General features: G+C 39.2%; 2 protein-coding genes across 2 annotated transcripts in view; one reads left to right on the top strand and one right to left on the bottom strand.

Annotated features, from left to right (window-relative positions):
- Positions 1-3201, top strand: part of kcnh4b (potassium voltage-gated channel, subfamily H (eag-related), member 4b) — a 67828-nt gene extending 64627 nt beyond the window's left edge. The window contains exons 15-17 of the mRNA XM_066664337.1: positions 28-104; positions 1595-1886; positions 2348-3201. Coding sequence (XP_066520434.1) covers positions 28-104; positions 1595-1886; positions 2348-3132 — 1154 coding nt within the window. The 3' untranslated portion in view covers positions 3133-3201. The remainder of the gene's footprint in view (positions 1-27; positions 105-1594; positions 1887-2347) is intronic.
- A 6665-nt stretch (positions 3202-9866) lies between these two features.
- Positions 9867-21573, bottom strand: ghdc (GH3 domain containing). Its single transcript, XM_066666668.1, has 11 exons — positions 21403-21573; positions 20052-20342; positions 18727-18923; positions 17538-17732; positions 17193-17312; positions 16175-16472; positions 15834-16023; positions 15626-15697; positions 13820-13953; positions 13558-13646; positions 9867-13426 (listed from the first exon to the last, which is right to left on the bottom strand). The coding sequence occupies exons 1-11, from the start codon at positions 21470-21472 to the stop codon at positions 13205-13207; spliced, it is 1878 nt and encodes a 625-aa protein (XP_066522765.1). The 5' UTR covers positions 21473-21573; the 3' UTR covers positions 9867-13204.
- Positions 21574-23529: the final 1956 nt, after the last annotated feature.

Here is a 23529-nt window from a genome sequence, read left to right on the forward strand (position 1 = left end):
CTTTAAACTTTTTCCTTATTCTCTCAGATTCTGTTCAGGTGAACACCACCTTGCTTCAAGAGACAGAGGAAGTGAGACAGACCATCAGTCAACTCAACAAAAAAGTACACACACACACACACACACACATATACATATACATGTTCTATATTGTCTATATGCAGTCCATACTGATTGTAAATGAAAAAAACAGCTGCAATAACAGCTTGCTGTTAATGTATCATGGTTGTGATGTCACAAAAATGACCACATTTTCATCTCCATCCTACCTCAGTTTATACTTGTTTCACTGATATATAACACCTTATATATACAATTGCTATAAGTGAACATCAGCAATGTCCAAAATAAATAAATACATGAAAAATGTGGGGCCTTTAACGAGCTCAGCAAGGTGCCGCCTACTTATCATTAATTTGAATTGGAAGTGATGTCAGTGGAACTGGACACAGATGGATGGGGGGCGCTTTATGTTGTGGGGTGGGGGGCCATGAGTAAATTTGAGACATTGTGTCTTTCGTTCACACACACACACACACACACACACACACACATACACACTCACACAGATGGGCTCAGGTAGGAAGGGTAAGACTCTGCATTAATTAAGACACAGGGGGTGCTTCTGCAGTGCAGATAAAACTAAGGAAGTGCTGACTGCACGTTCTGGTGGAGGAAAAAAAAAAGGAAAACTTGCGCCCCACCCTTCCCTCACCTCCAGCCCCCCAGTGGCCATCTTTTGTCTCTATTTCTGTCCCCTCCTTCTTTCTCTCTCCTGGGCTTTGGTTCTGAAATGGAGCAGGGCTTGTATTTGCGTCAGAATCCGCAGCTCTGTGGCTCTGCAGCGGAGAGTGTTGAATAATGGGAGAGTGATGAATGGGCCTTGCTGAGAGTTTTATGTTTGTTGGGTAACTGCAGATGCTGAATACAGAGTTCACTTTCCCTCCTCTAAGTGGGATTGGGGCCTTAAAGGGCCCATGTGACCCCATTTTCTCTCCCGCATCTGATGTATATAAACATGGTTAAACTTTTAAAAGCTGTTTCCATCTGTGTCCAAACAGTCAATTTTGTAAACTAAGCTGCATGAATGGCCAGTTTTGAATTCAGTTTTTGTGATGTCACAAACACTAATGCATTTACATATATCCACCTATGCAGCTTATGACTTCATGCTGAGGGCTAAAGAGAAGGTGGAAAATGGTTATCTAACAATGTTTTTGGGAAGTAAAATTTAATGAGGTATTACAATGGCACACGTCAAATTATAAATGTATGTTGAATTTTAATTGAAAACAAATATATAAATACACCCTGTATAGCTAGTTCTAAACATTCAGCTAGCTATTTTTAAATTGGCTAATCTAACTAACGCTAAAGCTTCAGCCTCAAACTACTAAAGTACAGAGGACAGAAAGGAAAGTTTTTCCTCCTCATGAAAATTTTAAGTGTTTTGTATTTAAAAGTAATTGCAAAAAAATGTTTAGTATATTCCTTGACCAGGACGACCATATGCACCAAATACACACCTGCCACTTACAGAACCCTGGTTTATGTCATTTACCAGTCACTCTGTTCTCTTTAATTCTACCCTTAGATGAACAGCTTGAACCAGGAGGTTTCTCAGCTGACCAAGGACCTGCATCACATGATGCATCTCCTTCAAGCACAAGTGGCTGTTAATCATTACACCGCCTCGCTGTCCTCGTACCCTTATGGAGTGCACATGATGTCCAACCCAGCTGCCAGCACTGCTATGGCCTACAGCATGGGCTCCAGCATGCACCTGCACCAGGAGGCCCACAGTCATCACCATCATGTGGACCACACAACCTCTGAAAACGTCAGTCACCTAGGGTCCAGCACGTGGAACCACAGTGGAGCACATGGTATAAATTAAAATCTGGAGCAATGTGTTTTTGATGACATTGTATGTTGTATGTATATAGTTATGTACAAAATATTAAAGAAGATATTAAAAATGAATAAAAAATAATGAACAAGGGTGAACATGCAGTATACAACAAGAAAAAAAAAAGGACCCACAATAGAGCCCTGTGGTACTTTTTAATAATAAATGGCAAATATTTTAAGACGTAGTGTCCTACAATAAAATCCCAGGCATTAACGCAGTGGTGTACTTAGACTATCTCATGGCCTGGTTGCATGATTAGGTGTGGGCAACATGGGCACCCACCCAGGGCAGCATCGTGCCAAGTTTGTCACAGGACACCCACATAAGAATAATCATAACTTTGATATTTGCACATAATTGATGTCAGTATTTTGAGTGGGTGCCCTGTTTTAAATTTGCAAAGGGATATTCTAAGCAACAATATTCTTTTTGCAGGTGCAGCAAGTACAGGTTTGCAGGAACAGTCTGAAAGTCAAGGGCACTTCCCTCAGGCTGACCCTCTTCATCAGCCTCCTGGTAGCCCTGATCCTGGTTCCTGTAAATGGAGCTCCATCAACACCTCCACCACCTCTTACTACACCCCCAACCAGCAATCCCTCACCAGCTCAACTCTCCTGAGAATCAGCCCTGGTCATCATGCAGCACAGGGCACCCAGACAGGACTTGAGGACAATGGCCCATCCCTTAGCGTGGTCACTGGGGGCAGCGGTCTTGCTAGCATTAGCCGCTCACAGCCCATTTTATGTGCTTTGCCTTCACACAACTCGGACTACTCCCACTTACTGTCCAGTGCGCCGACATCAACGCACTCTCTGTTGATGGCTAGCCGCCCGTATCCAAACCTCCAGCCATCTGCAGAACCCACCTTGCCCCATTCAGCTCCAGCTTTGAGCGAACTGAACCTGAGCTCAGCGGTCACTCATAGTGACCGAAACATCCCAGACACCTCCAGCCTCCTGGATGAGGACACGGAGGTTTGTGTCCATCTGTCTGATTGTTCGCCTCCTCCACCAAGGCTGGATTCTGCTTCAGTGGACCTTCCTCTGGGAGACTTGAGCAGAGTGGGCCACACTAGTCGCGAGTGCCTGCTGGCCGAGCAAGGGTCTGTGGAGAGCCAGGACAGCGAGCTGTCCGAATCCAGGTCCAGGAGGTCCAGCACTGGGATGCAGTCTCAGACCCAGGGCTCTGAAACATCCTGGTGCTTGGACCTGATGGACTGAACATCCACAGTATGTCCAAAAGTATCTAGACACACTTTCACATTAAGGGCCATTGCTTAATTAGGTGCTTTGGAGCTTCTGTGATCACCTAGGTCAGCTAGACAAGCGTAAAGCTCCAAAGCTTTGGGTAAGTGAGCAGTAAAACTGTGTTTTCTGGAGCAACAAAGCCTTATTGAACACCTCTAGTATGAGTTGAAGTAGTGTGTGTGATCAAAATTTAACTGGACGACACCAGCGCTGACCTCAGTAATGCTCTTGTAACTGAATGCAGTCTAAATTGTTATGTTCCAGACTCTACTGCAGTGGGATTAATATCCTGTCCTGAGGACAAGGTTTAAGAACCAATGTAGAAATCATTTCCAGAGGGATAGAAACAGTTAGCATTGCATTGTTTGCATGTTATCCTTTTAAGAAATGTTGGGCAATCAGGTGTCTAAATACTTTTGAACATAGAGAGTATGTTGAGGCTCTGAGCCAGTCTGCAGACATATTTTATATCCAAAAATCCCAGGTTTGTGGTGATTGTTTTGCAGTTTTGATGAGTGATTTCAACATAATCTGGGATTGCTTGTTTGGTCTTATCCCTGCAAATGACTTTAAAACTATGCAAGACGCATGTCAATTGTGCATTATTACTTATTTACTTAAATGATACTCAGTATACCACAAAAATAGCTAGCCTTTGATATTACTCCATATTTTGCTGTGGTTAACTGAAAAGCGAATGATAAATATCCAGGGTGTTCACGAAACCTTTTGGGCATTTTGTAAAGAGGATTGCTAACATGATCCATCCATTGTAGCACTCGACTGTAGCATCGACTAGTTACAACAGGCTTGGTACAGCCTTTGCATTAATCTGTTTTTCTTTCTTCTTCTTCTTCTTCTTCTTCTTCTTTCAGGCAGTGTAGATTACGTTCTGTATTTCTCTTACCTTCTTGCATGGTAAAGTTTATCATTCTTTTTCCTAAGGAAAAGGTATACGACTGAAATGTGTTAACATTACAAAAGTCTGAGAGGCAGGACTTCTGGAATTATTTGTACCGCTTTGACTGTTGTTCAAAAGAGGGCCATTCATGTTTGGTTCAGTAAATTCTCACTAAAACTCAATTCAATAACACATTAAAATGGACTCAACAGAATTTCTCTGGTCTTTGGGGAAGTGCAATTATATAGATTTTACACAGATTTTTGCCCTTGTTACAGATCATAACGTGAATGTACAGAGTGTTCATTGAATTATTCTTGTTTTTGCCTAGAAAAGATACCATTGAGAAATAACACACACGTGACACAAAAATCAAAAGTTACACTGATTCATAGCATTGTTTAACTTCAAAAGTCCCAAAAACAAGAATTAGTACAAGTAGAAATGTAGTATGTTGTATCATGAGCTAAATGAAGAGCTACTGCCATAAAACCCACCATTAAAACAATGGTTTGGCTGAAAAACCAAGTCTACACAATGCTTTCACTTGCACTAGGTGTAGTTAATCATCGAAGACATGTCAGGGATCCAAGCTTTTGCTTCTTCAGGTTATTGCTGCAGCTGTTAGGCTAACAATGCTAACCTTGGCTGACCACAGTGTTCAGCTCAACTATAAAGTTTAGTTGTTGATCACAGCTCACGGTAAAATATTTTCACACAACTATACAACTTTAATGAAGATCTGGATGTGGTTTGAGTGGGATAAGAGAAGATTTGAGAATGTGTTTACAGTAATCTGTTATTCTATTGGTTTGTTACAAGGAGAGCCTTTTATCTTTATTACCAAAGAAGCAAAATCTGGACTCCAAACCTGTCTTAAATGATCTTATACACTTGTGGTAAGGGGGCTATTGTATGCATTTCATTTTTTTACCAAACTGTTATTCAACCATTCATTAATATTAACATAAATCCCCAAATTCCTTCAGAGTAGTTCTACAACTTTGCTCCTAAGAGATTTTTTTTTGGACGGCATCAAAAAAAATATCTGTCACATATTTCAAAAAGCTTAATTAAAATGTGTAAAACAATTGTTACAATATTTGTATGCCTGAATGTTGACATTGGTTATACTATATTGGTTATAATATTTATTGACTACATGAAATGTATGTTTATTTATTTTTTTATTTAAATTGTGGTAATTGTTGCAAAATTTTTAAAGCGGATACATAAATAAAATAAATATAACACATAATAAATATAAAAAATTATCAGGGTAAAGAATGGCAGTGTCAAAATATACATTTATACATCTACTGAGCTCAACCCCTTGCATAAGTGATACACACACACAACAAAACTAGATAGCAATCATTCTCAATGCCTTTTAAACCAAGCCCAACTGGAAAATATCTTTATTTTTAGCTCAGAACACAAAAACAAGGCTGCTATATTAAAGACGCACACACTCTCCACGTGGCTGACTCGTACTGTATATGATGCCTTTATAAAGCAGATATGCACTGTACATAAGAATATGGTTACAAAGTTTAGAGGTCACTTGGGGCACAAAACTATTTTTCATGCACAAACTTATCTAATAGTTAATATTATGGACTGTTATTGTGCTAAATGAGCCGCCAGCATGTTTATACTACTTATTATTAAGGGCAGTATAATTTATCAAAGTTTCACACAACATTTACTTTTTTTAATGAATCTGAATTTAAATAGTGTCCACAACTTTGCTAATGCCACTTACTGAGGATTACTGAGTGCAGTGTTTATTTATTTTTATTTAAGAGCATTAAGGACATCCCTACATTACCCACAGGCTAAACACACAGAGTTAACAAGTGTAAATTGTCATTTGACGAAAGGAACAGCTTTTCATTCAGCGTCCATAGTGACCTTAAGCGTATCTTTTACATTCCACACATTACCCGTCAAACACTTCTGTACAAATGACTGAAAATGTTTATTCACAATTTTGGTCTAAAATTATTAGCAAAAATGTTTCAGATTTGTATATATTGCAGCTTCTGACAGATTATTTATTTATTTATTTATTTATTTTTTTAATGTAACATTCTGCAAGAATCTCTTGTGCAAATTTATGAGGCATAAACATAAATTCCACAAATTTTGCCCAATGTAATGGTCTTAAAAATGTGGAAGAAGACATAAATTTAAAATATATATATATATTTTAGTAGCTGGGAAAGCAATTTAAACATTTCTAAAATTTACTACAAACATTAGGAAAAATGAAGAAAGCCCTTCTTGGGTTAGGCACGTCCAAATATTTGATTGATATTGACAAAAAATATATATATATGAAATATCGCTATTATACGTTTCATATCATTTATATTTTTTTAGTTCTATCACCTTTAACTATGTCAAAACTTCATTAAACCAACAGAGTGTGATCTGACCCGAATAAGAACAGCGTGTGTGATTTGCAGCTGATACTATTTCACAGTCGTCCAAGTGTCAATGCTGCATTTGTGAATGATTAATAAAGGGTCATTAAGGAGGAACTGGATCAAAGAACGAAAGGATAACAAGTGATGTGGAGAGAGTGTGCTAGAGGACATTATGTAATGTGCAGTAATCCCTTTCATATCTCCTACTCAGACACACACACACAAACACAGTTTTAAACATCCAGTTTTGAAGTAGTTCTTCATCAGTCAAATTTCAGTCAGATATTTCTGTCTTGTTTAATGTCAGTGGAGGAATTACTATGTAATAAAGATAAACCCAGTTGAAAAAGAACTGTCCCGACAAGCTTGATATGTAAAATTAGGTTTAAAGGGTAATGCATCATAATTGTACCAATAAAAACCAAAATCATGAGAGTGGTTTGGTGTGAAATATTCTTGTGAAACTTACTGAGTCAGTGAAGACTTTTATAAACAAGTCCGAGCATCGTAACGCTACTTACGAAGGTTATTGCATATAGTAGTTTCCAGTACACTGCTTTAGACATTGTTTTACAGTAGTTTTGACATACATTTTATTTATTTATTTTTAGTTTTGACCTAAAATGTATTTCCTGGATGAATTCTAAGACAAGATACTCCCCATAAAACATTTTTTTTAAAATCCCTTAACATTACATTTACAGCTCAAAAGAAATGTAATGTTTCTCATCACATCAAACCACTCTAAATGACTCAGCAATTGAGTTATGTCAAAAAATTGAAAGAAAACCATACAAAAGGAAATATATTGTAATTCTTCTGTTAAATGAACAATTGCAGCTAGTTCAATACAATTTTAAAGTTAATTCAATCCTGGATTATGATGCAAAACATATTTTGGTCTGGAAGTAGTAATTTGCATGGAAATGCTTGAAATATCTGCCCAGACACTGAATGTATATGTGAATTGCAACTGTTTTTAAACAGTAGACTTTATGTACATCCTTATAAGGCAGATTGTGTTATTCAGTTTCAAAGAGTTTTCAATTTTTTAGATACAAAGTTATATCACATTTTATTTTTACTTAAATTTAGCAACAGGTTTCTACACCTGTGACTTTGTGACTGACTTTCAATGTTCCTGATTGAGATGCCTTGAATATGAGGTGCTTTATTTTTTTCTGGCCAGTCAGCCTAAAACTGGGCCATAATTTATGTTACAACAATGCAAACTCCTTCTACAAGTTAAGTTACTAGCCTATGTCTAATTTTAGTTGCCCAGTGGGGCTGAATGCTTGATTAAAAAAATGAATAGATAAGTCCCTTTTAACTGTAGGTCTGTTTGCACTTGACCTTGACAAAAACAGTATAGTATTGCACCTTTAAGAAAGAATATAATTGTGTTTCTAACTACACTCATCACCCATACAGCAGTTAGTCACATATTTCAGAGCTGTTTTGCATGAGAAATAACCCCCCTCTACTCATTATCTTTGGTTTTGAGCATGCTGTTTGGAACAATGTTAAAATCATGTTTGATATAATAAAATCTGTAGTTTGTCACTGAAATATGTGTCCTTTTTTGAAGAGTATGAGAATGTATGAAGCAGTGGATGACCCACAGTGGTCTTGGATCTTTAAAACATCCGACAGTTCATTTTTATTTAATAGAACCGTAATCATTGTGATATTTGTATTCAGTACTTTAATGCTTTTAGCTCATTGCTAAAATAGAATTTGAAAATAAAGGGTTTACTTTTTTTGCTATGCATTGCAAAATTGTCCCGTCAGGATGTTTTTCTCTGTGGTATCAGGCCTACAGTTAGCTCTCCAATTGTTTAGGGCTACAGCTGAACTGAAGGCCTATATCAGATTAACTACTGAAATGATTAGCAACTAACAGTGAAATTAACCAAACATATTTTGATCTAGAATGAGTGGGATCAACTTTGTGCGGAATAAACACCATATTTAGCCTCATACAAGTTCTTGATATGTTATGCAGCAGCTCCATTACTGGTCACTGCAAAAACCCATTAAATAAACGTGACACTGTTAGGTTTCTGCTAACACACTGCTGAGCACTAGCTATATTAGCATTATGATACGTTTTTTCTAACCAAGTTTTGACTAGAAAAGTTCAAATTCACCACTGCTATGAAGTATTCAAGGACAAACACTGAAATAATTATAAATGTTTGTGTGAGAGAGAGAAGAAACAACAAGGTCGCTCTGAGTGACCGATGTTCTGTGCCCCATTTTATTATTTTGCTCTGTGGCCTATTTGTACTTTAGAAAGTCCTCTTTGTCTCTTCACAGCTTCCTATAATATTTCAGGTTGGCAAAACATTAAACAGCAATGTTTTAATGTCTTTGCCAACTTCATCTTACCTGTATTTGTGTCACACCTGCCTTACACATGAGGTGATAGGGAAGAGTGGATATTTAGTTGCTCTTGGCTAGGTTTGCCTCGTTGAACCTATGAGCTAGCTATTAAAACTGTATAACATGAAATATTACTTTTAAAAAGCCTGAACATTTTCTGGATAACTTTTGTCTTACTATGCTGCTCGGTATGCCTACATTTTTATGTAGGTGGTTGTATATATTTTAGCTTGCTAATTAGCACGCTAGCAACGTAAATATCTTAGTAATGACATCATGTACAGCTACTGGGACAGTTTGCTATCTACGCTCTCTACACCTTAGAAAAAGGCTGTAGGCTACACAGTAGGCTAATTACCTAAATAGCTAAGCCAGATACAATGACCAACATTCAACTGTCACACTTTTAGTTAACTTTTTTCTGCTTAGTAGAATAAATGTATTTTACCGCACATTTGGCATACATCTCATCCTTTTCATCACCGCTTCTGACATACGCCTATTTTAAACTTCACACTTGAAAACATATCTGTCATATGTAACAAAAAATCTAAATTATATAATTATTATCTTGAATTCCAGGCATTTTTAAAGATATTGGATTACTGTGCTCTATGATTAATGCTACATCAAGCCTCTGTATTAAACCTGACATTTTAATGTTCACAACAAAGAATTCTGTCACAGGCAACATTTATAACTAAAGCTGTGGGATGCCGTAATGTTACCTTGCTGGCTAGGTATGAAACAATTACCCACTTCAGACTGTGTGTCCTTTAGATCGCTTTATCCAGCCTTTAAATGTGTCATGTTCTGTCATTTTAAGATAAAAAACAAACAAATAAATAAACTACTGCTAGCTTTAGCTTTGTTGAATGGCTATAGCTGTACACTAATAACAGACACAATGTGGTACACAGATTCAGCTTTAATCTCAGTTGATAATTCCATAAAATAACAGCTCCCTGAACTATGTATTATCTGCCCATTTTTATAAATAATAATGTCATACAATACCTGAAACCACATTAGCAGAGACTGAAGATTAAGGGTTTTATGTAACTGATGTATTTCCGAAACGTCAACAATCTTATAATGTTTAATGCATGTATTGATCCAGTGCAAAGTGCACAGCTAATGTAGCAAACTTCAGACCAATTTACCCTAAATGTAACATACAGTTTACATCATATTTAAAATTAAAAATACTAAAAAACTTGTTGTATGTAAAAATGTTGTATGTAAGTGTCCCCTGGAATTAATTCATGTCTATTTTTAAAAAATGTTTTGTAACAAATTGTATTATGCATTATTATAATTTTATTATCACTGTAAGGGTTTACAAATTGAACACAGATGGTTTTGCACAACAAAAAGTACACCAAAGGTCAGCAGCATTCACTCATCAACTTTGCACTCTTTTCTCATCAGTGTGGTCATTACAGACACTGGCGGTCATGTCATGTATCTGGTGTCATTCTGTGCATTAGGTTACTCTCGTTCTCCTACTCTCTCCTTTACCAGCTGTCACTTTCCACAGCGTCTGAGGAAAGAGTCAACCAGGGTGAGTGCAAAAAGTATGCATGTACTGGGGTGTGTGGGTGTGTTTGTGCCTATCATTTTTCTGCAGACACTAAATTAACATTAATAAAACATATTTTTAAAAAAAAGGATCAAATAACACATTTTTCCATTAACCCAGTTTTCATATTCACTAAGATATTTTTGGCTTTGTGAAATGTGGTGACTCTTTGTTGAGCTGCTAGCAACAAATGAGGGGTGAAAAAGTTAGGGACGAGGAAACAGGTAACACCTCCATAGAAAAAAATCCATGCTGAGATAAAACACAAGTGTGGCCTTCTGGGAATATTAAAACTGTTAAAGCAAAATAAAACCAAAATATTAACTTGCTTAACTTAAACTTATTAATATATTCATTCATTCCTTTTCTGTAATCGCTTAATTCTGTTCAGGGTCACAGTGGGTTCAGGGCTTTCCATGAATCAGAGGGCATCACACACTCACACATACACTCACACTCCTGGAAAATTACACACAGCCATTTACCCAATAACATGTGATATTTTACTTTGGACTGTGGGAGGAAACCCACACAGACATGAGGAAAACATACCACAGACCGTAGTTAGATTAGTGATTGAACCCAGGACCCCGGACCCTGGAGCTGTCTCACAGGAACACAGGCTATTGAACCACCATGTTGCCCTTATTAATATATGTAGATGTATAGTTAGTTCCATGTTTGATTTTGTAAATCAGACGCATTTTGATCAAAATTTAAATAGTGTTACCAAAAGCAGGTGCTACATTTGTGACTTCCAACATTTTATATCCACTGTAAAAAGGGTTATGTATCTGGATATTGACTTCCATTTCGAAGAAGGCACAAACAATCATTAATTTAAACCTTAATGCAAAGAGATTTTATTTTTCATTATTTTTTTTCACAATGCAAAGAGCTTGGTTTGTGTCTTTATTGGTGCTTTGGTATTTGATTTAACGTGGGCCTATGTTCTTGTTACTTGTTGCAGGTGTGTGTGTGTGTGTTTGAAAGGTTAGCAAGGTTCAGGAGGATGCCTGTCTGCCGTATGGTGTGCGTCGATGTGTGTTTTGTTATATAATACGTATGCTTGTATCAGAACGCAGCTGCTAGGTGTTCGGTTGCGCTCCATATCATCAGGCGTTTAATGAAAGTACTTAATAAAGTAATGGGATGAAATTTAATGAAACCCATGGGCTCATGGCACAGATCAAATAAGATATTTTGTGTGTGTGTGTTTCTTGCCATATGAACATCAGGAAGAGAAGTTCCATGAGGTCATATGGGAGAAACCTATCCTTTTCTACGCTTGTTGGACAGAGTGTTTGAATTATACAATGACAACGAGGGTGCTGCCCCCTCCTTCACTCTACGATAATGACTATTACATGACCTCTCTATTTCCATATTATGAAGTGATCAGGTCACCCACATACCCAGATCGCACATTTACATCATATAAAACCCTCAGAATGTCAGCATTTATTCTGTTGTTTGGATTTCTCTGCCCTGGTGCCATGATAATAAAAATGATCTTATTTTTCTTTATGGTTTACTTTCTAACTTTCTGACAATGGAATCTGAGTGCAGTATAACAATCTGGCACACTGCATGCATGAATAGCTACATGCTGTGTATTATATTCCTTCATTTATTCATTGTCTGTAACCCTTATCCAATTCAGGGTCGCAGTGGGTGCGGTGCCTATCTGGCATTACTGGGCGCAAGCCAGGAACCTTTTGGAGTGTGGGAGGAAACCCACGCAGACACAGGGAGAACACACCACACTCCTCACAGACAGTCACCTGGAGGAAACTCACATAGACACAGAGAGAACACACCAAACTCATCAATTTGCCTATATGCTTTTCTTAGTAAGGGCTTCCTGAGGGATCCATATTCTTTAAGACCCATAACAGACACACAAACAAGTGTAGATGGTTAGACCTGAAGCCAGAGTGAAGATTAAAGCCCCACCTCATCATTTCTCCACAGAAATATCTTATGAAACAGAAATAACTCTGTACAATTCTGACTGACAATTAAATAAAGGAAGTGCTCTCTCTTAATCTGACTACTGAAATGACCAGATCATATTGTGTGCCTCTGAAATAGACAGTATTTTGACGCCCTCTGGTGGTCTCAGAGTTATTAACCACACTCAGATATAGCTCAATTGTACAAATGCAGCGTGACTGCGGTTGTTTTAATGCTTTCATATTGTGTCTCATTTCTCACACCGAACACACACTAAACTCACACTGTCCTTAAGAGTGCATCATAGTGGCACTGGGCACCAGGTTTCTGGGGTTGAAGGTTCAAACCCTGCCCCGGGTTTCTGTCAGGAGTTTGGTAAATTCTCCGTTTCTGTGTTGGGTTTCTCTGGGTGCTCCAGTTTCCTCCCACAGGCCAATAACACATGTTGGTAATAATATATAAGGTATATTATAATATATATACAAAATATATAATATATAAGACTAGGTCCCCAAAGATAGGGGCCTAGTCTTATATGAGGGGTGTCTTGTACCCGAGTACATTGCCAAGATGACCACCAGGGGGCGACCGATTTTCCTATAAGGATTTTAAGCGTAATCCGAGATCAATGAGAAACTTTCCCTTAAAATGATTAGATTCCACTGTTTCATGACATGTCAGTTATCCTTGTCTTTGACATAAGTAGAATTTTTCAACAGTTGTCCGTTCCTGACTCTTTCTTTCACTGACCCTCTTTCATCTCCACTGCACTGATGGTCACAGTGTCCCTCAGGAAACAGTTTTGCCCAGCAGGAAGTCTGCATACTCCTTCTTGCGAATGACACGCTGCATTTTGAACGTGTTGGAGGAGGTGTTGTTCAGTGAGATCATCTGTCTTTTCAGCTCCTGGAACGCCCCCTGGCTGACAAGCTGCACTCTCATTGGCCCAATGCTGCCTTTGATCCGGAAAGACCTGTAGATGGCTGAGTCTGCCTGAAGACAGCAGTCCAACTGTGTGTGTGTGTGTGTGTGTGTGTGTGCAAGACAACACTGTTACTGTACAATCTACAATTAATCCGTTTAATTTGTGCCATATAATCTCATCATTTACATCACATAGAATGTAATAATCTGCTTTATACCTTGTATCTCTGTTCCTCAGTGAGGTTCCTGACCCCCTTCAGCTCCAGAAACACTTGATAATGAGGCTGAGCTCCTCCTGAAGTGTCACCTGCAACAAAATATACTTTTTGATTTGAATTGATCTAAAAATGTAGCTAGTGTAGTAAACACACACACACACACACTGTACAATCATTCCCATAGACACAGGTCACAAACACAAAGAAAATGTGATAAGTGATGACCACATATATCACAGCAGACTGCAGGGTGTGTAATTACCCAGAATGCCACTCTCAGCACAACAGTAGTCCACCAGCTTAGCTCCAGGCCACTGAGCTATGGCCTTCCTCAGAGCCTCCAAAAACAAAGCCTCTGACACTTTCTCACCTCGGACATTCAGCATCTGACAACGTCTGCAACATACAGTGAAATATTTTCCACATCATATCAATCCATATTTATCAAGGAATTGTATTACATGACTGAAATGTGTGTTTTCTGTAATCTGGTCTTCTTGTGGAATATTACATTCATTGTCTGTAAGCGCTTATCCAGTTCAGGGTTGTGGTGGGTCCAGAGCCTACCTGGAATCACTGGGCGCAAGGCGGGAATACACACACTCACACATTCACTCACACCCTCACACCTACACACTTTTGAGTCACCAATCCACCAACCAACGTGTGTTTTTGGACTGTGGAAGGAAACCGGAGTACCTGGAGGAAACCCACACAGACACAGGGAGAACACACCACACTCCTCACAGACCGTCACCCGGAGGAAACCCATACAGACACAGGGAGAACACATCACACTCCTCACAGACAGTCACCCCGAGGAAACCCACGCAGACACAGGGAGAACACACCACACTCCTCACAGACAGTCACCCGGAGGAAACCCACCCAGACACAGGGAGAACACACCACACTCCTCACAGACAGTCACCCGGAGGAAACCCACGCAGACACAGGGAGAACACACCACACTCCTCACAGACAGTCACCTGGAGGATACCCACGCAGACACAGAGAGAACACACCACACTCCTCACAGACCGTCACCCGGAGGAAACCCATACAGACACAGGGAGAACACATCACACTCCTCACAGACAGTCACCCGGAGGAAACCCACGCAGACACAGGGAGAACACACCACACTCCTCACAGACAGTCACCTGGAGGAAACCCACCCAGACACAGGGAGAACACACCAAACTCCTCACAGACAGTCACCCGGAGGAAACCCACGCAGACACAGGGAGAACACACCACACTCCTCACAGACAGTCACCTGGAGGAAACCCACGCAGACACAGGAAGAACACACCACACTCCTCACAGACAGTCACCCGGAGGAAACCCACGCAGACACAGGGAGAACACACCACACTCCTCACAGACAGTCACCCGGAGGAAACCCACCCAGACACAGGGAGAACACACCACACTCCTCACAGACAGTCACCTGGAGGAAACCCACGCAGACACAGGGAGAACACACCACACTCCTCACAGACAGTCACCCGGAGGAAACCCACGCAGACACAGGGAGAACACACCACACTCCTCACAGACAGTCACCTGGAGGAAACCCACGCAGACACAGGGAGAACACACCACACTCCTCACAGACAGTCACCCGGAGGAAACCCACCACACTCCTCACAGACAGTCACCCGGAGGAAACCCACGCAGACACAGGGAGAACACACCACACTCCTCACAGACAGTGACCTGGAGCGGGACTTGAACCCACAACCTCCAGGTCCCTGAAGCTGTGTGACTGTGACACACTGAAGTAAATTCAATACTATACATGAAGCAATACTTAAATCCATTAAAAGTCAATAAAAGTATAGATTTTAAAAGGTACACAATGCCACCTAGTGTACTGAAGCAGCAACTGTTCAAAAAGCAAAGTCGTCTGTTAGAATTGGAGTCAAAGTGCTACAAACATCAATGAATGAATGAATTAATCATTGAAAAACAACATGAGTAAACAAACAAACAAATGAAAGGATGGGGACAGGGATGGAGGAATAGATAGATAGATAAATAGATTGCAGCAGCCTATACAGACCTATAGAGAAACTCCACCACAGGACACTGGTTGTAGAACCTGACCACTTTAACAATGTCGCCAATGCGATACCTAGTAAAAATCACAAGATCATTAGAAAATTTCAGTAAAGAACAGGCGAACACTGAACAGAGTCATCATAACAAATCATCATAAATAGTTTTGGATGTTTATATTTAAATCCAGATTCTAAAAGACATGTTTATACCTGTAAAGTCCGGCTGCACTGGTGATGACCAGCTCATAGTTTTTTCCTTCCTCAACCTGGTGCATGAGGATTGTTTGGATCTGTTCTGAATCTAAACTCTCCTCAGGCAGAAACTCACAGAACATGGAGCGAGGACACAGCAGATACTGTCTGCTCTCCTGAAGAGGCCACAGGTTTACACCTATTAAACCTACAACACACAATGTGTTACATGCACATAATGTAGGTGGAGCTCATCCAACAGTTCTTTTGATATAAAGCGTATTAATATGGATTGTTTATATACATACAAATTCTAGCACATGAACACTTTTGTATACACTCCAATAGCATATCCATACCTTCAGTGGCAGCATAGAATGGGGAGTAGAAAGGCAGGCCTTTGCAGTAATGCTGTCTCAGTAACTCTCCATAAATCTGGTTCGATCCAGAGTCCACTGCCAGCACCAGGTGTAAATGGGGCCAGACACTTTGAGCGATGCCCTGGAAACCTTCACTGACCTTGGACTTCAGCTCTGCAGCCCGGATGGGGTCTGGCTCCAGCAGCTTCTCCAGCTTCATCCTCAGCCCAATATCCAGCTCCAAATTCTTACTGAGACCACCAGACTCAATATCTTCCACAAGTTCCTCCCACCGCTCCTGTAATACGCAGTCAACCAGACCAAAAAAGGGACATAATGTAATGCATTGATTTCAATACAGTGCTATAAAATTAATTACATTGAGATGGAGCCACAAATGTACTTAAAAAAACAAAATTAAATAAAAAAAATAAAAAAAATTCCAATATCTCCTAACAACAGCAGACAGTCATTTTACAAACTGTCCCTCTTAACCCAAAGTTATCAGCCAGCTAAAACATTTTTGGTGCATATTTAATTTAGCACTGGAGCTACGAAACAAAAGAAGCTAATAAGTAATGCTAGCTTATGTACACTGTTTAGCAATGGTCAATCACAGCAAACTGCAATGTTTTTCATCCAGTTTTATAGATAACCGCATGTCAGAAACCACATAAACAAGTTTATTACAAATGATTTAACAACTCATAATAGTTTGAAGCAAATATAAGTTAATCATGTGGTTAGCCCAATGCTAACAAAGGCTTGTTTGACACCACAGAAATTCCAATGGCTGAGAGAGACAACAATGATAAACTGAATTCTATCAAACTGAACATTCTGGGGTGCTATAGGGTGTATATAGAGTGATTATTTCATAACACAATAAAAGAGGATATTAAACACTAGTTTTAACATCCTTTATTGTCAGCTTGGACACAACAATCAATCAAACCAATTAAACAAATTAAAAATAAGATTTGTACTATATCTGGTCATTTTTTGACACAAAACCCACCTCTAATGCCCTGAAGGCATAGAAAACAGTTGAGCAGAAGTTGGACTCTATAATTCCAACATGGCGGTCTTTCAAAGCAAAGAGTAGATGGAGATATAATGCATCCCTCTCATTCTGTACCTAAAGAATGAAAGAAACAAAAATGAATGAATGAATGAAGGAGCGATTAGCAACTAGCAGGCAGAATTTCACTGTGCCAAACATGGGCTAAAGTAGTACAAAATCCAGCTCTGGGCTGTAAAGTGTAGAGTTCTCCAGAGTGGTCGTTCTGACAGGAACAGTAGGAGAGTAGAAGCTCAGGGGCAAACTACTTCTAAAAAATCCTCTATGAAGTTATTATCACACCTGGAATGCAGTTGCTGGAGTGGTATAAAGGTGGAGCAGATGTTTGGAGGAGGACGGGGAGGAGCTGTTGGGTCCAATGAGTATTCCTCCCTCAGAATGGCGTACAATGGGTGAATAGAAGAGCTTCAGGGTCTTCTGGAGGCTCAAAGATCTTGGGAAAGCTTTTCTCATGGCAGCTACACAAACACACACACCCTACAACAGAGAAAAAAAACACATATATGGAAAATGTATTGTCTGTAAAGAGTACATCACTCCTTGTTACAGAACACAGCAACATAGAAAAAAAGCGAGTTCTATGAGCTCTTTCATCATATTTTATATTTAATATGCATAAATATACATTAGGGCAGCACAGTGGTGCAGCAGGTAGTGTCAAAGTCACACAGCACCAGGGACCTGGAGGTTGTGGGTTCAATTCCCGCTCCGGGTGACTGTCTGTGAGGAGTGTGGTGTGTTCTTCATGTGTCTGCGTGGGTTTCCTCCGGGTGACTGTCTGTGAGGAGTGTGGTGTGTTCTTAATGTGTCTGCGTGGGTTTCCTCCAGGTGTTCCGGTTTCCTCCCACGGTCCAAAAATCACACGTTGGTAGGTGGACTGGAGACTCAAATGTGTCCGTAGGTGTAATTGTGTGAGTGAATGTGTGAGTGTGTGTCGCCCTTTGAAGGATAAGCGATTACAGACAATGAATAAATTAATTAAATATACATTTAAAAAAGGCACAAAGAAAAGGAGATACAAGGCTTTTTTTGCAACCACAATATATAGAAAACTACCTTTACATTGGGAACATTTGTGCAAGAGTGAATATAGCTGGTAAACACATATATAATATCATAATATTTATAATAAAAAATTAAAATAAGAGCAAAACTTTCCCATTAAGGGCTTATCTTGTCTTATGTCTGATTATCTCGCCTTATCTCATCTTGTCTTGTCTCATTTTATCTTATCTTGTCTTGTCTTATCTTGTCTTATCTTAGCTTAGCTTATCTCGCCTTTTCTAAGGATATCTTGCCTCATTTTATCTCATCTTGTCTAATCTTATCACAATCTTATTTAATCGTATCTTGTCTCATCTCATCTAAACTTGTCTGATCTCATCATGTTGAGTCTTATCTAATCTTGCCTAATCTCACCTTAGATGAAGCGTTTCTGTTGGCTGGCTGTGTCTGTGTATTGTTTTCTCACCTGCAGGAAGAACTCTGTGCTGGTGTCCTTGGTGCTAAGGAGCATGCTGCTGTTTCCAGATGTTCCAGATGTCATGGCCAGGATGAGAGGCTTGTCTCGTATCAGAACGTTTGCCTCTCCTGCAGAAACCCGCTGCACTAGGTCATGATAATGATCATACGTTGTCACTGGATGACACCGCCGGAATTCCTCAGAGTCTGGAATACAAGATTGACATTATTGTCTTCCTAGAATCCTCCAAAAGTCATTCTACTTCAGTCTTGCTAAGTCTAGTCTTGGACAGAATATAACCTAGGCTATGAGGCTATCTAGTACAAGTACTACAGTATGTTCATGAAACACAACCATAAGCTGTATTCGTATACAGTACTGTACTTATCTATTATAATCTTTAATAAATAAATTAATCTAAATTTACATACAGCTTATATTTCATTACATTTTATTATACAGGGTGAGCCATTTATATGGATACACCTTAATAAAGTGGTAATGGTTGGTGATATTAACTTCCTGTTAGTGGCACATTAGTATATGGGAGGGGGGAAAACTTTTCAAGATGGGTGGTGACCACCATTTTGAAGTCGGCCATTTTGGATCCAACTTTTGTTTTTTTTAATGGGAAGAGGGTGATGTGACACATCAAACTTATTGGGAATTTCACATAATATGTTTTATCCATCCATCCATTATCTGTAACCGCTTATCCAATTTAGGGACGCGGGGGGTCCAGAGCCTACCTGGAATCATCGGGCGCAAGGCGGGAATACACCCTGGAGGGGACGCCAGTCCTTCACAGGGCAACACAGACACACACACACTCACTCACACACTCACACCTACGGACACTTTCGAGTCGCCAATCCACCTGCAACGTGTGTCTTTGGACTGTGGGAGGAAACCGGAGCACCCGGAGGAAACCCACGGGGACACGGGGAGAACACACCAACTCCTCACAGATAGTCACCCGGAGCGGGAATCGAACCCACAACCTCCAGGCCCCTGGAGCTGTGTGACTGCGACACTACCTGCTGCGCCACCGTGCCGCCCATAATATGTTTTAACGTAACTTTATTCTTACATGAGTTATTTACAAGTTTCTGACCACTTATAAAATGTGTTCAAAGTTCTGCCCATTGTGTTGGATTGTCAATGCAACCCTCTTCTCCCACTCTACACACACTGATAGCAACACTGCAGGAGAAATGCTAGCCCAGGCTTCCAGTATCAAGACTCCTAATGCTACATTAGTCTTCCATGATTAAAGTCATAAAATGTTAAATGTCGTAAAGAAAACATAAGTAAATAATCACAAGGATCATTACCTTTAATAGAACTGAAGCCGTACTGTCTTCCGTAGAGTGTTTGCTCATTGTTTCTCAGTCGTTTGAGCAGTGTTTCTTCCTGCGCCTGCTGTATGTTCAGGGTGTCTTTCTCCAGTTTCTCTCTCTGTCGTTTACTGAGCCAGGACACACACCTCAGAGCCAGGAGGTGGTTCAGCAGACCCCACACACTCCTGTTCTCAGCCTTCAGCCACTTGCTGATTCTCCTCCACAGAAGAACCACTCCACTGAGGAACACAACTCCCAGAGCTGTGGCTACAGGATGAGGTGATACTGTAATAATAATAAAAATAATTAATAATCATTATAATCATCATTACATTTAACAGTTGGAGGAAAAACAATTATTCAATTATTTTTAATTATTCAATAAAAAACAAGCAAACAAAATGTGTATGCAAATTTACTGTAAAGTTAATACCCCCCTTTGTGAAATTAATGTGAACAAATTTAAACAAAGCATTTTACAGCACACTTTGATGCACAAATTCTATTAATCGTGGGTTAACATTTTGGGGAAATATAATATAAATTATATAAAATCAGTCATGCCGCCATTATATACATATAATATATACACAATGTCTACACTCATTGTCTATTTTATCATCTCCACATACCACACATGAGCACTTTGTAGTTCTACAATTACAAACTGCTTTCCATCTGTTGCTCTGCATACTTACTCTTATCCCCATTTCAAAGGAGGTAAGATATGAGTGGTGTGTTTCAGTGACATTGATGTGGTGGTGGTGTGTTAGTGTGTGATGCTCTGGCGCGATCAGATCAGACACAGCAGTGCTGCTGGAGTTTTTAATCATTGTGGATATGAAGTCAGAAACAGTAGCTCATCTGTTGTTGCACAGTTTGTGTTGGTCGTCCTCTAGTCCTTCATCAGTGGCCACAGGATGCTGTCGGTTGGTGGACTATTCTCAGTTCAGCAGTGACATTGAGGGGTTTGAAACTCCAGCAGCACTGCTGTGTCTGATCCATTAAAACCACTGCAGCACTGAGAATGAACCTCAGTGCAAAATAATACCTGCTGTGTGGTGGTACTGACCACTGATAAGCAGGGTTAAATAGAGACAGGAGGGTATGCAGAGGAACACGTGGACTGACTAAGGTGTGTAAATGTGGAACATGCCACAGCAACTTAACATAAAAATAACTGAGCGTTTCACAAAAAAGTTAAACTAAGTTTGAAGCTTGTTTCGTAGAAATGTCCCTGTAATGTCCTCCTACGACTTACGCTTCAAAAATCCTGCTTTAAAAAAGGACTTCACTTTTATTTTCAGTTAAACACCACAGTATTATCACACCACTGAACACTCACCTACTGCTCCAGCTGCTGTCAGAAAACAGAAAAGGAGGGTCCACCAAAGACCCCTGAGCAGTGACATCATCACACGGACCACAGCCTGAGGTCGGTTACCGCTTTATCGCCTCTGTACAGCAGTTTAAACTCTCCCACAAGTTTTACTGTAACAATCAAAACAACGCACAGCCAACTCCTTCTTCCGACTCCGTCACACGCAGACAGAGGCGCGATGACGTCACGCCGACTCCCGCACGAGACGAAAGCGAAAGTTTACTAATTTCCCCCACGCGTTTTCAGACATCGTACACATTTCCTCGAGTAAAAATTATTACTGCCATATAAATAAACACTGAATATTATGTCCTATTTCTGAATTATTTAATATTAATGTAATTCCCTAACTGCACTAATTGCTTGTGTAGGAGTGGTTTATGAGGTCAGTTTTGCCACTGAATATATCATGTATGTAGTAAATGTAAGAAAAATGCAGTGAAAAATTTGCCTTAAATCATTCACACATCTGTAAAATATAAAACTTTATTTGCTCTCCCACTTTACATCATGTATTAACTTGACACCAAACAAAAGACAAAACAGGAGCAGCTGGTATTTAAAAAAATGGAATGAAAGAAATAAAGACTACTGCTGCTGATCTGGAATCTGTATGAGAATTAAATCAATAGCAGTGTTATCCTTGATTAACACTATTATTATATTGTTTAAAAAAGGAAAAATAAAAACCCATACGAGTCAAAAATACATTAATAACTGATTGACAAGACACACAAAGGATTATTGATAGCAATGAAACGAAGGACATGATCCACAACATGAATACTGTCTATCCAAGTACAGAGGATATTCCAGCTCGTAAATACCATTTGAAAAACACATGGAGAGAGAGAAAAAAGGGTAATCACATACAACATTCACTCATTCATTCATCTTGTGTAAAAACTTTCTAATCAGGGTAACGCTGGGTCTGGAGTCTCCCTGGAACCACGGGGCAGGATCACACCCTGGACAAGGCGGCAGTCCATCACAGCACAAGAACATTCAAGCAATAAGCACTTCCATAACAACAGTATGGTAATAAAATATATCTTATGTGGGAGTAACTTTTAAAGATAGTAAATGTAAGAATTATGTCAATTCTCTTCTACATATTCTCTTTATTTACTTTAACAAGTCTTCCTGAGTTCTGCTGTACATTTATAGAAGCGAGCGTCGGTGCCTGGGGTGAAGGAATGAGAATGACTGTGTCTGACCAATCAGGGACTTGCGGAATAGTTAAAAACAGCTAAATATTTCAAATAGTTGTCGCTGTCGATTTTATTATCAGCTACTCTTCATGTGAACACTGCAACACAAATGGATGAATAACAACATAAAAATGACCTATGTTAATATCACAAATTTTACACTGAGTTACATTTTTAACAATGTTACATTAATAGTTGTTACTTTTAACGTACCTTTATTTTTAATATTTTAAATTGCCTTTTTTATTTTTCATTTTTTTCCTGTTACATTAACAGATGCTAAGCACTTTCTATCTCATCCTTTGTCAGGAGAGGAAAAATTCTCATTGTGAATACTCGACACAGTTGGAGAATATAGTTTTGCCCCTTTAGTTTTAAGAGGAGTAACTGCAAAGCCATGAAAGAAAACATGGATTTTATTTAAGAGCTCATCTCCTTATTCCATTTATCTGAGACTAACTAGTAAACAGCGAATAACTGTAAAATTAGGGACAAGAGCACAGTTGTGACATAGACAATGGATAATGGGTCTACTGATGTTTATTCTAAATTGTAAATGTATTGTATTGGTTGAATATTGTTACTGTTAGTCTTTAGTTTCTGCGTCTTCATGTTTGTTCATTTGCACCAAAGCTCAAGGCATATATACAACTCAATCTCTAATTACAGAATCAAACTCATATCTTGGCTGGCCAACCTCATGTCGGACAAGTCCTTAGGGCTAAGCAAATCTGCCTGAAATAGTAGCTTCTACGTTTTTAAATATTACAATCAATTCACTGTTAATATTCAATAAAAAAATACTGTTTTTTTGTCACAAATAAAAGTCTTTTTCTGTTTATAATATTCAAACTATAGATTTATTACTGACTAAATATCC

Source organism: Hoplias malabaricus, chromosome 3 (assembly GCF_029633855.1).
Source record: "Hoplias malabaricus isolate fHopMal1 chromosome 3, fHopMal1.hap1, whole genome shotgun sequence".
Taxonomy (NCBI): domain Eukaryota; kingdom Metazoa; phylum Chordata; class Actinopteri; order Characiformes; family Erythrinidae; genus Hoplias; species Hoplias malabaricus.